Source organism: Acomys russatus, chromosome 28 (genome assembly GCF_903995435.1).
Source record: "Acomys russatus chromosome 28, mAcoRus1.1, whole genome shotgun sequence".
NCBI lineage: Eukaryota > Metazoa > Chordata > Mammalia > Rodentia > Muridae > Acomys > Acomys russatus.
Genome location: NC_067164.1, coordinates 29,755,923 through 29,770,062, shown reverse-complemented (window position 1 = coordinate 29,770,062; position 14,140 = coordinate 29,755,923). Strand labels below are relative to the sequence as shown.

Here is a 14,140-nt window from a genome sequence, read left to right as displayed (position 1 = left end):
CGAGGACAGCCTGGTCTACAGAGTGAGTTCAGGATAGTCAAGGATACACAGAAAAACCCTTTCTCAAAAGAACAAAACAAAACAAAAATAAAATAAATTTTTAAAAAAATTTAAATTAATGCCATAAAAGTAGTTTTTAAATTCATTTGCTCTTAATTTTTTTAACTTAATACTTAAGATTTTACTTTTTCCTACTCCTATTTTGAGAACTTCTGGTTTTCTATCTTTCAAAAATTTTTCTTTTCCAGCATTAATACTTTTTTTTTGTTTTACAGAGAAAGGTTATCTAAAAGATCATTTGAAAAATCTGATAACAGGATGTACTTTTTTCCCATTGCTTTTTAATTGTACCTTGTCAAAATGGTCTTGTACATGAACTTTCTTAGAATTGGGCAGTTCCTGGTTCCTATGGAACTTCCTGTTTTCCCAAATAAAAATAGAAAAGCATCTCAGAAAGGAAGTCTGGTCAGTGTGAACTACTTTATGAGATCAGCTGGACTTTGTTGTGTCCTGGATTATATAATGTATAATCTGTGTAGAGTGTAAATGTTTTTAAGTGTCTGTGAACTTTGAATATTTTTATATATAATAAAATAGGTGATATGGGAAGAGGCTCTGAGTCATTGTGAGACATGTTATATAGTTAACTATATAATCTGGCATCATGTTTTGGGGAGATTTTAGGTAGAGAAAGATTTCATGGAAGTACTACAGATTCCCTTTATAATACTTGATTGTCACATACTGAAATCTAATTGTCAGCTAGTTTTATCTGTTTAGTTTTTCCTTGGCATTTTTCTAGATGTTAGCTATGAGTCAGGCTTTTGTTTTCTTTTGGTAGATAATAGAAGTTGGAATCCTAAAAGAGTTGCGTAGTTTTAAAGCAACAAGTTAAAGTAGAAACATGCTATAATAGTAATAGTAAAAATGGCGGTGCATATGGAGACTATAGTGAGTGACAGCTGCTGCCATGCCAGGCCTTCTATAGCGATGATCTCATTTAGGCTTTACAGTGACTGTACAAGGTTTGCACAATTGTTATCTCTCCTTTATAGGAGAATTCATTTAGAGTGAGCAAGTCATTAACTTAAGGCCGTATCACTAAGTTCTGGTGCAGAGGCTTGAGTCATCAACTCATCCTGCAACACCAGAACTCCGGTTTTCATTTGTGGTGGAGAAAACCACAATGTCTAGCACAGTTAGTGCGACTCCTTTCCCAGCCTGTTTGCATTTGTTTGCGCATGTGCATTGGTGTGACCGTGTGTATACTGGTTCTCAGGGAACTTGTTTAGGACCATTGAAGTTCTTGAGTGATGCTAATAGTTGTCTTTTTTCTTTCTTTTCCTTGATAGTAAAAAAACCCTTTGATGAAACATTTGGAAAAATACAAGTAAGTAAAAGATCATAATGCTTATACTTTATGTCATGCTTTAAATGATAAAAATATTAAAATGACTGTAAGAAAAGTAAGTTACTAAGAAAAGTAAAGTCAAGGCCCTTTTAGTTTAAAGCATTATGTTTTCTCATTCTGGGCGTTCCTACCTCTGCTATAATTATGTCTGACTTGGAGCTCCTCCTAAAACTGAGCTGTCTGTTACTATCATACACCGACAACTGCCCCACCAAGTGGGAGGGGCATGCTGTCCCTGCAACTGGTTCTGTTTGTTTGTTTGTTTGTTTGGTTTTGGTTTTTTTGGAGACAGAGTTTCTCTGTGTACCCTTGGCTGTCCTGGACTAACTTTGTAGACCAGGCTGGCCTCGATCCACCTGCCTCTGCCTCTTGAGTGCTGGGATTAAAGTTGTGCGCCACCACCGCCCTGCTTGCACCTGGTTCTTAAAGTATGCCGTGTTGTCTCGAGTTGTCTTAGACCTTAGCAGGCTTTTCTTTTGTCCGCATTTTCTCTCTTTTGGATCCTTGTTCTGTTGGTGTGATGACACACCTGGAGAGCAGAGGTTAAAAAGGAAACATGAGGGTTTTTTAAGGGTTCTTCTCCAGAGTGTGTATATGTGTGTGTGTGTATGTACATATACATATCTATGTATAATAAAACTTTAACCAAAACTTTATGCACATCAAAACATTTTTTGCTTTCCATATAATAGATACTTTGAAGATTTAGCTATTTAAAGCTGACATGAATATTATAGTACATAATTCTCTGCTAATTTTTCATTATGGGAATTGACCATTACATGGATCTGTATTGAAGACTACTGGTTTTACCTGAAGGCATTTAAAAAGGCACAGTCAGACTGTGGAATATTATTTCATATTGTTAGCAGTGGAACTTTGAAATAGTTCTGTTCAGTATATTCTGTAGTGAAGGCATTTGTTTGCAGTGAATTTGACGGCTGAGGTTTAAAGATGCAGTAGTTGAGGCTTAGTGTGATGCACTCACAGGGCCTTGGAAGTACAAGACTGTTTGTAAAATAATTTGTAGGATCACAGATTAAGTTTAAGACTCTTGTGTTTCAGCCTCGGCGTTTACATTTTGGCGTTTGAAATAAATAAATTTATTTGCTTGTTTGTTTACGAAAGAGAGTCTTGTTCAATAGCCCAATGTGGTTTGAGATTGCTGTTTTCCTGTCTCAGTTTTCCTGTGCTGAGATTACAGGTATGAACCACTGTGCTCTGTACTTTGGGTTTTTAATTTTGTGTAAAGGTAGGAATTGCCTTTTTTCAGAATGACATAAAGATGAGGTCAATAAAAGGGCGATGTGGCCAAAAGCTTGGAAACAAGCAGTAACCTAGAGGGATGAATATGCTGGCTGTCATCAGGAGACATACCTCAAGGACGTGGGGTGGGCATTTGGAACCTTTTATGAATTTGCTTCTTCCCACTATCACCGATATAGCTGCACTGAGGTAATTATGTTTCCATAGTGTGCAAACTTGTTTTCTTTGTTTCCTGGAGGTATGTGGGGACAAAGTATAGAAGCAGTTTCATCTCTTTACACATGCCCGTGTCACATTCTACACTTTCTAGGCATGCCTGAACTTGCTTCATGGGTATAGTCATCTAGAATTCCTGTTGTATTAGGCACTTCGAAGAAAGGGAAGTCATAGACATTCCCCTGATAACCGTATCTTTATTTCAGCTGATAATCCCCTATCCCTTCCACATCACTTGCAAAGCTTTATCTTAGTTGCATTTGTTCTTGAATTGGATATTGTTGTTTAGGCTGTTTGTTAGAGCATTTAGATCATTTACCGTGTTTACTCCAGATAGCCTCTGCCTTCTGGTCAGAGCAGTATTCCAGGCATGCACAAGTCTGGCTTGCTGTTCTCTTAAGTTTTCAGAATAAAGCCAAAGTTCCTTTCTTGGGTTCTCTGACAGTCAATTCCAGGCTGTTTCTTTGAGCTTGCTGCTGTGGCTATAAGAAGTACAGCCAGTGTTTCCATGCTTCTGAACCTCTGCCTGAATGGTGGCCTGGAATGGTCCTATCTTCTGTGCAGCCCCCTCTAGTGTTCTGTGTTCCACAGATGGGCCTTTGTTTACCTCCTCCTCTGTTTGCATTGTACTTGGCAGTTGCAATGCAGCACTGCATGATGGTTGGTGGTGATGTTCTTGACAACAGGAAATACCTTGTTCTTTGTATCTCACTTTGTTCTGAGAAAATAGTTCTTGATTCCTTAACTTCATTGAGTGTTTCACTTTAATGGTTGGTCATCTTAAGTCTAGGACAGGATGTCAAAGAAACAGTACAGACTCGTTTAGTTTTATGTGGACAAGTCAGATGAAAACAAACCATGAGGGACCGGAGGATGGCTCAGTGCCTAAAGGTGCTTGCCAGCAAACATGACGACCTGAGTTTGAACACATGATAAAAGGAGAGAAACCGTTCCTATTAATTATTCTCTGATGTACATGGGATATACCAGTGTGTGTACAAGCCGTACTTCTGCACATACATTAATTAAATTAGTCACTCTAACATGAAACATAACCTACATGAAAGAAAGAAAACCAATTTTTATATATCTGTATTACATATGCATTATACAACATAGGATTGGAAGGGTTATTTTGATGACTAAGGGAGGTTTATTATGTGTGAGATCCAATTTTAATTTCTTTTTTCTAACATGTGTTATTTTTAATTATGTGTATATGGTATGTGTCTGTATGAGGGTATGTGTACATAAGTGTGGGTGCTCACAGATGCCAGAGCATCAAATCCTCCGGAGCTGGAGTTAGAGAATGTGGTGACCTGCCTGACATGGTTGTGCTAGGCTTGAACTCTTAATCACTGAGCCACCTCTCCAGCCCCCTGTGTAAGCTTAACAGTTCTCAAGAAAGCAAAATACTTACAGTGATAATTTATGGTAAGGCTCCTTAAAATCTGGGAGCTATTGTTTCCATGTGGATTTTTCTTTCGTATAGAGCCTTAACCATTTTATCTTGAGTTCCTCCTTTTAAAAAATACAAACTTTTTTTAGAATTGGTATTTCATAACAACTTTTTTTTTTATTTTAGGAAAGTGAAAAAAATCTTATGATGAGTACATTATACAAACTTCATGATCGATTGGCCCAGATTGCAGGTATTATTTTAGCATTCATCGTCTCCCAAAACATTTCTAAAGTTATGTGGTATGTGTTGCATGTTGTGTCTGTAGTCATCATCTTGCCTAAGTATAGGCGTATGTTTACATAGCATTTTTCTTCAGAGGTTTTTGAAAGAAATTCATACAGGTGTAACCAAGGCTATTTTCCTGCTTGCCGTATATGTCAGATAGAATTTTTGTATATTGTGTAAATAGTAACAAATTCTGAAGGCTTAAATAGCAGTTGAATTGGATAAGTGGTAATTAACTAAAATCTTGGATCAGATGCAGAGGTATAGATTTTCTTTTGGTGATTATGCAGTTGTCATTCCCTTAGTTAAAGTAAATATGGTTTCTATTTTTAGGTAAATTCTTTTCATACTCTGCTCTTACTGAGCCCATTAGAGTGCTCAGGTATCAACACATCTGCAATCTGAACAACTTAGTGGAACCATTAAGTGGTTTATAAGTTTGATATTTGCAAACTATGGTAGTAGCAAAATATTAACATTTTAAAACATATGATCTCAAAGAAGTGACTTTGGATCCCCTCTTATAAGGGTTATGGGGCACAGAAGTGGAGCCTTCCAGGCTTTGCAGGAGCAGACTGCTGTGTGGAAGTGAGGTCTTTGGCACAAGTCTAGGGGTAGATGTAGTGTGACATCTCTGGTTACACAGCAGTCTTTACAATCCTGATGTTCATTTCCCGTTTGTTATCTAGCTTGGTCTTTATTCTGAATCCATAGTTTTTCTCAGTTTTTAAGGCTTATAATTCTGTGTGTGTCGTTAAACGCTTTCTTTGTACTGACTGATTTGCCTTCATTCACATCCTATAGCCAGTGACGTTTATTTGGTATTTCTCTAACACCTTGAAGTAGGTTCGGTATAGCCTACAGCTAAGAAATCCTAATGTCTCTAACTTAAGCCTGTATGGCTCTTGATACCAGTTTTCTGAGGATAGTCTGGCTTAGTAGATCAGCACACAGGGTTGCTCTTAAAGAAGGAGATTGCCTCCGTTGGAGTGGTATTGACAAGTTTTTTCCTATAAAGTGCCCTGTAGTTAATATTTTAGACTTTGTGGACTAGACTGCTTCTGTTACTACTATTTTATTTTGCATGAAAGTAACATAAATAGTATATTAATCAATTAGCTTGGCTATAGTCCAATGAAACTTCATTTATAAACACCAGCAGCGGGCCACATTTGGCCCTTGGCTATGTTCTGCTTGCTTGTGTTTTGTCTCTGAGGGAGCGTTTTGAAGCCGGAAGACTTGTTCATCCAGTAGGTACTTACCTTATCTAATTCCCCTTGGCAGCCAGGCTTCGTGAGTAAACTGATGAGCAAGAACATGCTTCCACTAGACAAAGATTTGCCTGGATTTTACCTTAGTTATATTTTTATGTTAAAGGTATTTTTTAACTACTTGAAAGTAATAGGGTATCAAAACTTAGAACTGAAGTTTTGTAGGAGGAAAAATATCTTTAATAGCCACATGTAGCCTGGAAAAAAGCTTTGAATTCTCTTAGTTATATTAAAGAAGAAAGTAATTTTCTCTAACTTTTATAGCACATCCTTTTATAAAAACTTTTTAAAAAATTTATTATGTATACAGTGCTCTGCCTGCATGTATACCTGCAGGCCACAAGAGGGCATCATCACATTATAGATGGCTGTGAACCACCATGTGGTTGCTGGGAATCAAACTCAGGACCTTTGGAAGAACAGCCAGTGCTCTTAACCTCTGAGCCATCTCTCCAGCCCCCCCCCCCCTTTTTTAAATTTTAATTTATGTGTGTTGGTGTTGGTGCGAAGGTGTCAGATCTTGGAGTTACAGACAGTTGTGAGCTGCCATGAGGGTGCTGGGAATTGAACCCAGATCCTTTGGAAGAGCAGGCAGTGCTCTTAACCACTGAGCCATCTCTCCAGCCTTTGATAAAAACTTAATCTTAGGTTCAGAGGTACACATTTTTGCCTAGTTTCACTGCTCATCACTTTAAGAATCTATGTGTAAAAAAAAAAAAAAAAAAAGAATCTATGTGTAAGTTAGCAAAGAGAATTTCCTGGGTCCCCCTTTAAGAACAAATCATCATAGTGACATTGTGCCTACATTGGCTTCCAGTTTAGAGCATAAAAGGCTTTTTAAAAAATATACTTTTTTTTTTTTTTTTAATATTTGTGTGTACATGTACATGGGTTTGCCATGGCACGCACGGAAAGATCAGAGGACATTATGTGGGAATGGCATACCTTTGATCCCAGCACTCAGGGAGACAGAGGCAGGTGGATCACTGTGAGTTTGAGGTTGGCCTGGTCTACAAAGCGAGTCCAGGACAGCCAGGAAGATATTATTCTTATATTGACTAAAGTTCATTTAAAAGTAGTGGCTTATGTAAGGGTAGGTGTTTGTTTATATTAGATACTGTAATTCTTTCTAGAAAATACAAGTAATGTTCATCAGTCTTTACTATTACATATGTAATTGTATAATGTGTAAAATACCTTAAATTCTATTTCTTTGTAATATTGTACTTATTCCAATCTTTCAGGAGATCATGAATGTGGCAGTTCTAGTCAAAGGATGCTGTCCGTGCACGAAGCAGCTGCGTATTTAAAGGTAAGCAGTGAAATGAGAGTGTTAACAGCCATTCTCTTAAAGTTTGTGTGCATCCGTACTATCAAAAGTATTAAGCAGTTGATTACTTTAATTGTGCTGTTTAAGGCAGTCGTTCTGTCTTTTTGTTTCCATTGCCTACCCTCAGCCCTCCTTTGTCCGTTATGTTTAGCCTTTGTGTCTTCATGTCTCTCCACCCACTTGGACATTTGTTTGTTTATTTGTGTATGATATTGGCCAGGCTCCTGGTAAGAGAGAGCACGTAGAATCTTTCTCTCTGAGGTTTTGGATATTAAGCTGACTGAGGTCTATTTATATCTAAGGATATAAAGCTAATTGTTTTCTAGTTGCACTTCTGTCCTAGATTGTTTGTTTTGGTGGTAAATAAGTGTATACAATGAGCTCGATAACAGAAGTGTAACGTAACTAATGTGGAACTGCAGAGCCTGTTCTGCACACCTCTTCTAACTGCGGAACAGCGCATGCTAACTGTGGAGCTTTGTTGAATTATATTTATTTGCAAGATTTTTTTGTTTTGTTTATTTGGTTTTTTTTTTTGTTTGTTTTGTTTTGTTTTTGTTTTTATTTGTGACAAGGCTTCTCTGTAGCCTTGGCTGCCCTGCACTCACTTTGTAGACCAGGCTGGCCTTGAACTTACAGAGATCTGCCTACCTCGGCCTCTTGTCTTCTTAAAGCTTATAAGATTAAAAGGTCTTGCCATTTAATGTCATATAAGCAGATATAATAAAGGAAAATGCACATACAGGTGTAAGGGGTATGAAGAACCTGGATAATTGCTAGGCACGGTGCGTCACGCCTGTTCTCAGAGCTACTTGGTGGGCTGAAGTAGGGTAATTGCCTGGACTGCAGGTGTTTGAGGATAGCCTGGGCAAGTTAGTGAGCCTTGTTTTGAACAAAACAAAATTAAACAGAAAGTTCAGCACTGGTAAGAGGGGAATTTAGACAGAAATAAGATAGATGGGCAGCATGCAAGAAAACAAGTGCGTAGTTTATTAAGATCTGGGTCAGCTTAACCTCAGGGTGCTAAGAAGACTTATAGGTGTGTTTCTGAGCAGTTACAAGCCATCCCTGCAACTAGTTGAAAAATACTAGAAGGTTAAAGATGGAAAATGCCTTTCTGATTTGTAAAAGGGAAAGTGGAATTTATTAGCAATACTGGAAGACAACCTTTCTTTCTCCCTCCCTCCCTTCCTTCCTCCCTTCCTTCCTCCCTTCCTTCCTCCCTTCCTTCCTTCCCTCCTTCCCTCCTTCCTTCCTTCCTTCCCTCCTTCCTTCCCTCCTTCCCTCCTTCCCTCCTTCCCTCTTTCTTTCTAATGCTGGGAGTCTGAATTTAGATCCTTGTGTAGGAAGTACTTTACCTACCCAACTAGCTCTCTTAACACCGAATGTAAACACTCTATTTTTAATTGTATGTATGTGCGTGCGTGCAGGTGTGCCTATGGGTGCTTCTGCAGGTAGAAGAGGGTTGTTATGTCCCATGTCCCCTGGAGCAGGAATTACAGGTGCTAGGACCTGCCTGATGTGGGTGCTGAGAACTGATCTTGGGTCCGTCCCTCTCTCCAGCCCTGAGATTGTTTTTATTTCTGTTTGCAATAAGTGACATAGGTATTAAGATAGGAGTGCATTGAAACTGCAGTGCCTTGGGAAATAAAGACATTTTATCACAAGTCCTCCAGTCCATTACTTATCTGTGTATTTACTTTCTTTCAGCAAAGCTTTGTGGGGTTTGGTATATGTATTTTTTTATTTTCTTTAAGTTTTTCTTACGTATTTTCTTTTTTATTCTATTGTAAACAAGTTGGGTTTCTCTCTTTCCTGTTGAGATTGTTCACTGTTACTATATTGAAACAATTGATTTTTCTATCTTGATTTTTGTACCCTGCAAGTTTGATGAATTCATTTACTCCAAGGGGACTTTATTTTGATAGGGAATCTTTTAGAGTTTTTTTTTTTTTTAATGCAGACAATTATATCATTTGTGAAAAGAGATACATTCACTTTTTCCTTCCTGTTTGGATTTTAAAATCTCTTGCATGCATCACTCCACTAGAATTTCTAGTAGTGTGCTGAGGAGAAGTGGTGAACGTGACACCCTCACATGTTTTATGGTCTTGGAGGAACAACTTGAGTCCTTCACTGTTGGGTATGGCTGTTAGTGTGTGACCTGTGTTACAATGGCATTGTTTCTTTTTACTTCTGGCCATTTTTAAGAACTCATGGTTAAAGGCGTGCTGAGTTTTCTCATGCTGCTTCTGCATCTGTTGAAGTAATCATGTGATTAAAGATTTTCATTTATTAATTGTTTATTGAGACTGCAGTATGTGTACAATGTGACAACACACGAGCACTGCTTGTAATAAACAAGGCAAAGTAATTGTGGTTGTTCATTTTTTTGATCTGTAAATGGATTTAAGAGGTTAAGAAATGGCTTTGCACCACAGGTCCCTACCTTACAATACTTTTAATGTGCTGTTAAATTAATTCTCTTTCCTGGTATTTTAATGAGGATATTTGTGTCTGTATTTATTGATATTAGGCTGAATTTTCATGTCCTTTCTAATTTTGATACCAAAAATATCAACATATAAAAATCAATTTGGGGGTTTGCAAGAGGATTGAGTGGATCAAGGCACTTGCTGCCAAACCTGCTGACCTGAGTTCAGTGCCTCGGGCTGATGTGGTGGAAGGAAGTCCCCGCTGCCACATGTTAGCCATTCCGTGCACATTGTCCGTGCATGCATGTATGCACACAGTAAATAGATACACTAGGAAATGATAGTAATTAAAGTTGAGTTTGGAAATGTGAGCTTAGTATTCATTTTCTCTAATAAAGTAAGTAATAAAATTAGAAATGAATTCTCTTTTTCCTACCTGTCCAAGACCACGTCAGGCAGTGTTCAGCCTGAATGGAGAAGGGCACATAAACCCTCACCCCTGTGTGGACAGCTACAGTCAACGGCTGACGGAATGAGAAGCGGTTTTCTTCAGAAAGCCCCTTGATAGGTTACCTGTGACCAAGGGGTTGTTAGCTCTACACCAAGTACACATTGGCAAACTAAACACACACATACACACACACACAGAGAGAGAGAGAGAGAGGGGGGGGGGGGGGGGGAGGGGAGGGAGGCAGGAGAGAGGAGGAGGGAGGGAAGAGATTTTAGGAAGGGGTGTGAGCTTTACAGGGGGATTTATGGAGGGACAGGGGAAGAGCTAGAGAAGGGAGGAGAGGTAGGGATGATGAAAATTGTACTCATTTATGAAATAATCGAAAAAAGGAAAAATGTTTTTCTTTGGATAATTTATTTCTGTCTTTTGATCTGTCCAGTCTGCAGTAGTTAAGTCGTCTATTGCCTATTGATTTTTACCTGGGTGTTCTGTCCGTTTTTGAAAGTTGGGTACAGCAATCTATTGTCAACAATAGTATGTTGCTGTTTCTCCCTTCAGTTCTGTCATTGTTTATGCCATATATGTGAGTTGAGCTGCTTATTTATCATGTTAAGATGTTCTGCCTTGTCTGTGTGACATTTCTTTTCTGTCAATTCTGTTATGATAGTCACCCATAGTCCTTAATTAGTTAGCTATTTGTATGGGGTGTCTTTCTCTCTTCTATCCTTTTCACCCTGTGTGTATGCCCTTAAACCTGAAGTGGCTTTCTTTTACATAGACGATAGTTAGGTGCTTTTTTATTCATTCACCCATCCAATGAATTGGTGAGATTGCTTCCATTTTCATTTGAATTCTCTTATTGATGAGGGAGACTTTTTGTTTTTTGGTTTCTAATTGCTTTCTCTCTGTATGGGAACTTGGTTTTCCTGTCATAATTCTCTTTTGTACTTTTTTGTAGTAAGAGACTTTAATTACTTTTGCATTTATTGTCCTCTTGTGTTATCAGTGTCTTAGGTTGCATATCTATTAGTATTTATAGCTTTTTACATTAACATTTTTATAGCTTTTAAAGTATGATTTTGTTTTTTAATTTGTATGCTGTAGTTTGAAGTGCCCTGGGCATCTATCATTGGTGCAGTGTTCTGTTTTGTTTTGTTTTGTTTTGTGTGTACCTTTACAAGTGGGCTTGATATTGATGAGCTTTCATGTTGCTGCTTGTATCATCTTTCATTTACTATTAGATGCCTTTTTGCTTTTCTTTTAAGATAATTTTAATGGTGTTGAACTTTACAGCTTTTGTTTATATGGAAAATACTTCTTCAATTTTGAAAGTTAGTTTTCTGGATATGATATGATGTGATGGTCCTGGTTGGCAGTGATTTATTTTTCTTTCTCAGCACTTTGTGTATTTCATCTTACTCTCTTCTTTCAAGATTTCAGCACCCACCCACCCCCACCCCCACCCCCAAGAAACTGCTGACCATTGTGTAGGTTCTCCTACTCGACGAGTAGCTTTTCTCTTTATATTTCTTCTTTGCCTTTTGACAGTTTGATAATAGTGGTATGTTTATGTGTGTGGACATGTGTGCATATGTGTGGCTCATGCATGTGGAGTGAGGCTACAGGTCAGCATTGAGTATCTTCCTCAGTGCTCTCTTCCTTACATTGAAAAAGTGGCTCTCACTGAATCTTGTGCTCCCTGATTGACATAAGCGGTATGGTCCCTAAGCTCCAGGGATCCAGTGTCTCTGCCTGCCCAGTGCTACATGCCACCATGCCAGGCTTTCCCCTTGATTCCAGGGATCTGAACTCTAGTCGTCATGTTTATACAAACAAGCCCTTCACCAGATGAGCCGTCTCCCAACCCCTGAATATCACTATTCAGGTTTAGCTTTCTTGTGGGTTGTTGGATTTCTTCAATCTGAATGCCTACTTCCTTACTCAAATTCAGGGACTGTCTGGCTCATGTATAAACACTTTGCCTTTTTTGGTTGTTGTTCTCTGTCTCTGTTTCTCTGTGTCTGTCTGTCTGTCTGTCTGTCTGTCTCTCTTTCTCTCTCTCTGTGTGTGTGTGCTTCTGCTAAATGAATAATATCAGATGATGGAATTTGCTGATTCTTTTTGTGTACTCTTTTTTTTGGTTTTTCGAGACAAGGTTTCTCTCTGTAGCCTTGGCTGTCCTGGACTCACTTTGTAGACCAGGCTGGCCCTGAACTCACAGTGATCCACCTGCTTCTCCCTGCTGAGTGCTGAGATTAAAGGCGTGCGCTACCACAGCCTGGCTCTTTGTGTACTCTTGAACACATCTATAATTAATTTTCAGTTAACTTTAATTAGTTGATCTGTTACACATGCTTGTCATCAAAAGAGGACTGGGTTTTTGCTTTTGTTTTTTTAAGACAGGGTTTTCTCTGTGTAGCCTTGGCTGTCCTAGAACTCCCCTGTAGACCAATCTGGCCTCAGACTCAGATATCTGCCTGCCTCTGCCTCCTGACAATTAAAGTGGACCAAGTTCATAACTTAATGCATGATTTATGTATACACTACAGAAAGATGCAGTGATGGTGCCATGTGATCAAGAATAGCCCTAGATTCAGGTTCTAGCGCTGTGTACTTGAAGTATCCATTCCCTTTTTGAGTACTGCAATGTTGAAAGTGGAATTTAAAAAAGCATTTATGTCTGTGCATGTGTATGAGTGGTTTGCTTGCATTTATGCATGTGCACCATTGCTGTGTTTGGTACCCTTGGAGGTCAGTAGAGTCCACCGGATCCCCTGGACCTGGAGTTATTGAAGATTGTGAGCTCCCATGTGGGTGCTGGGTTCTCTGGAAGACCATCCAATGCTCTTAAGCACTGAGCCATTGCTCCAGACTGCTGAGGGAATTGATAATGTCCCTGAAATTCGTTGGGAAGTGTAAGTGAGTATATAAAGAACTTAGTGCCTGACTCTTGGGGCACTTCCTCCCAGTTTTTACTTCTGTGTTCTGTGTAAGCAAATCACTTCTATTCTAGAGAAAGGTCTCTAATAACAGTGATGCTTCATTGTATCTCAACCCTGGGTTATTTATTTGTCTTGAACTAAGTGAGAACTTGCCAGGGGATTATGTAATGGTTAATAGTAGATTGGGTAGCCAAATCATCAAAATGCAGCCGTAAGATTTTTGAGTTAAGATGGACTATGATCATGCAGCTCAGTGGTCAGGGCAGAAGAATTGCCAGTAGGAGTAAAGAAGGAGTTGTGTTGAGAGGCTTAAAGAACGTGCAATATAGTATTTCAGAGGAGGGACATATCTTGTAGAATCCAGTATAATCAATTAATGATCAGTATAATGAAATATCGAAGTGATTTTACTGCTAGAGCCCTTGGAAACTGACTGGCTTTTCCTCCTTGCTTTTTTATGTAGTTAAGTCTCAGGTGAAAGCACAGAAGGATTATATTTCATCGTGCACTTCAGGAGCAAGATACATTTGTATTTTAGAATTATATCAAGGCTTAAAGTTGACTGCTGTACTTGAACGACTAGAGAAATAGGATAGGATTTGGAAGCAGCATACAAGGAACTGAGGCAGAGGCAGAGCTTGGCACGCAAGGCCTTTTAAGCCTTTCTTTCCCAACCACTTGATTGTAGCTGTGTGTCAACAGTTAGAGGAGGTTAAAAGACTTGGCACAGACTGGGGTCTAAGCCAGCAAGCAGCAGGACTGGAGAGTTTGGGTCTGTTGAGTGTGTGTCAGAGTTTATTGGGGTCAAGAGCTTGTCGTGTAAAGTAAGTCAAGGCAGTGGTGAGCGAGCTATACTTTTATCATGTTTTTCCTGGAATTATTTCATACTTGACAATAGTTGGAGTCTGGTGCTGGGCTGGGTTGTTGTTGTTCATTTGCCTGTGCCTGTTTGTGCAGGGCTGGGATGAGGCTAGGCACGCAGTCTCCCCATAGCCTCAGTGCCTGTTTGTGCAGGGCTGGGGATGAGGCTAGGCACGCAGTCTCACCATGGCCTCAGTGCCTGTGTTTTATGTTGACTTTTCACTTGTCTTTTTAACTCTATAGACTTTTTATACTCCATGTTATAAAAGA

General features: G+C 39.0%; 1 protein-coding gene across 1 annotated transcript in view; it reads left to right on the top strand.

The window, feature by feature from the left end:
* Lemd3 (LEM domain containing 3) overlaps positions 1–14,140 on the top strand; it is a 50,742-nt gene that overhangs the window by 22,616 nt on the left and 13,986 nt on the right. The window contains exons 2-4 of the mRNA XM_051170874.1: positions 1,353–1,390; positions 4,479–4,545; positions 7,096–7,163. Of these exons, the coding sequence (XP_051026831.1) occupies positions 1,353–1,390; positions 4,479–4,545; positions 7,096–7,163 (173 nt within the window). The remainder of the gene's footprint in view (positions 1–1,352; positions 1,391–4,478; positions 4,546–7,095; positions 7,164–14,140) is intronic.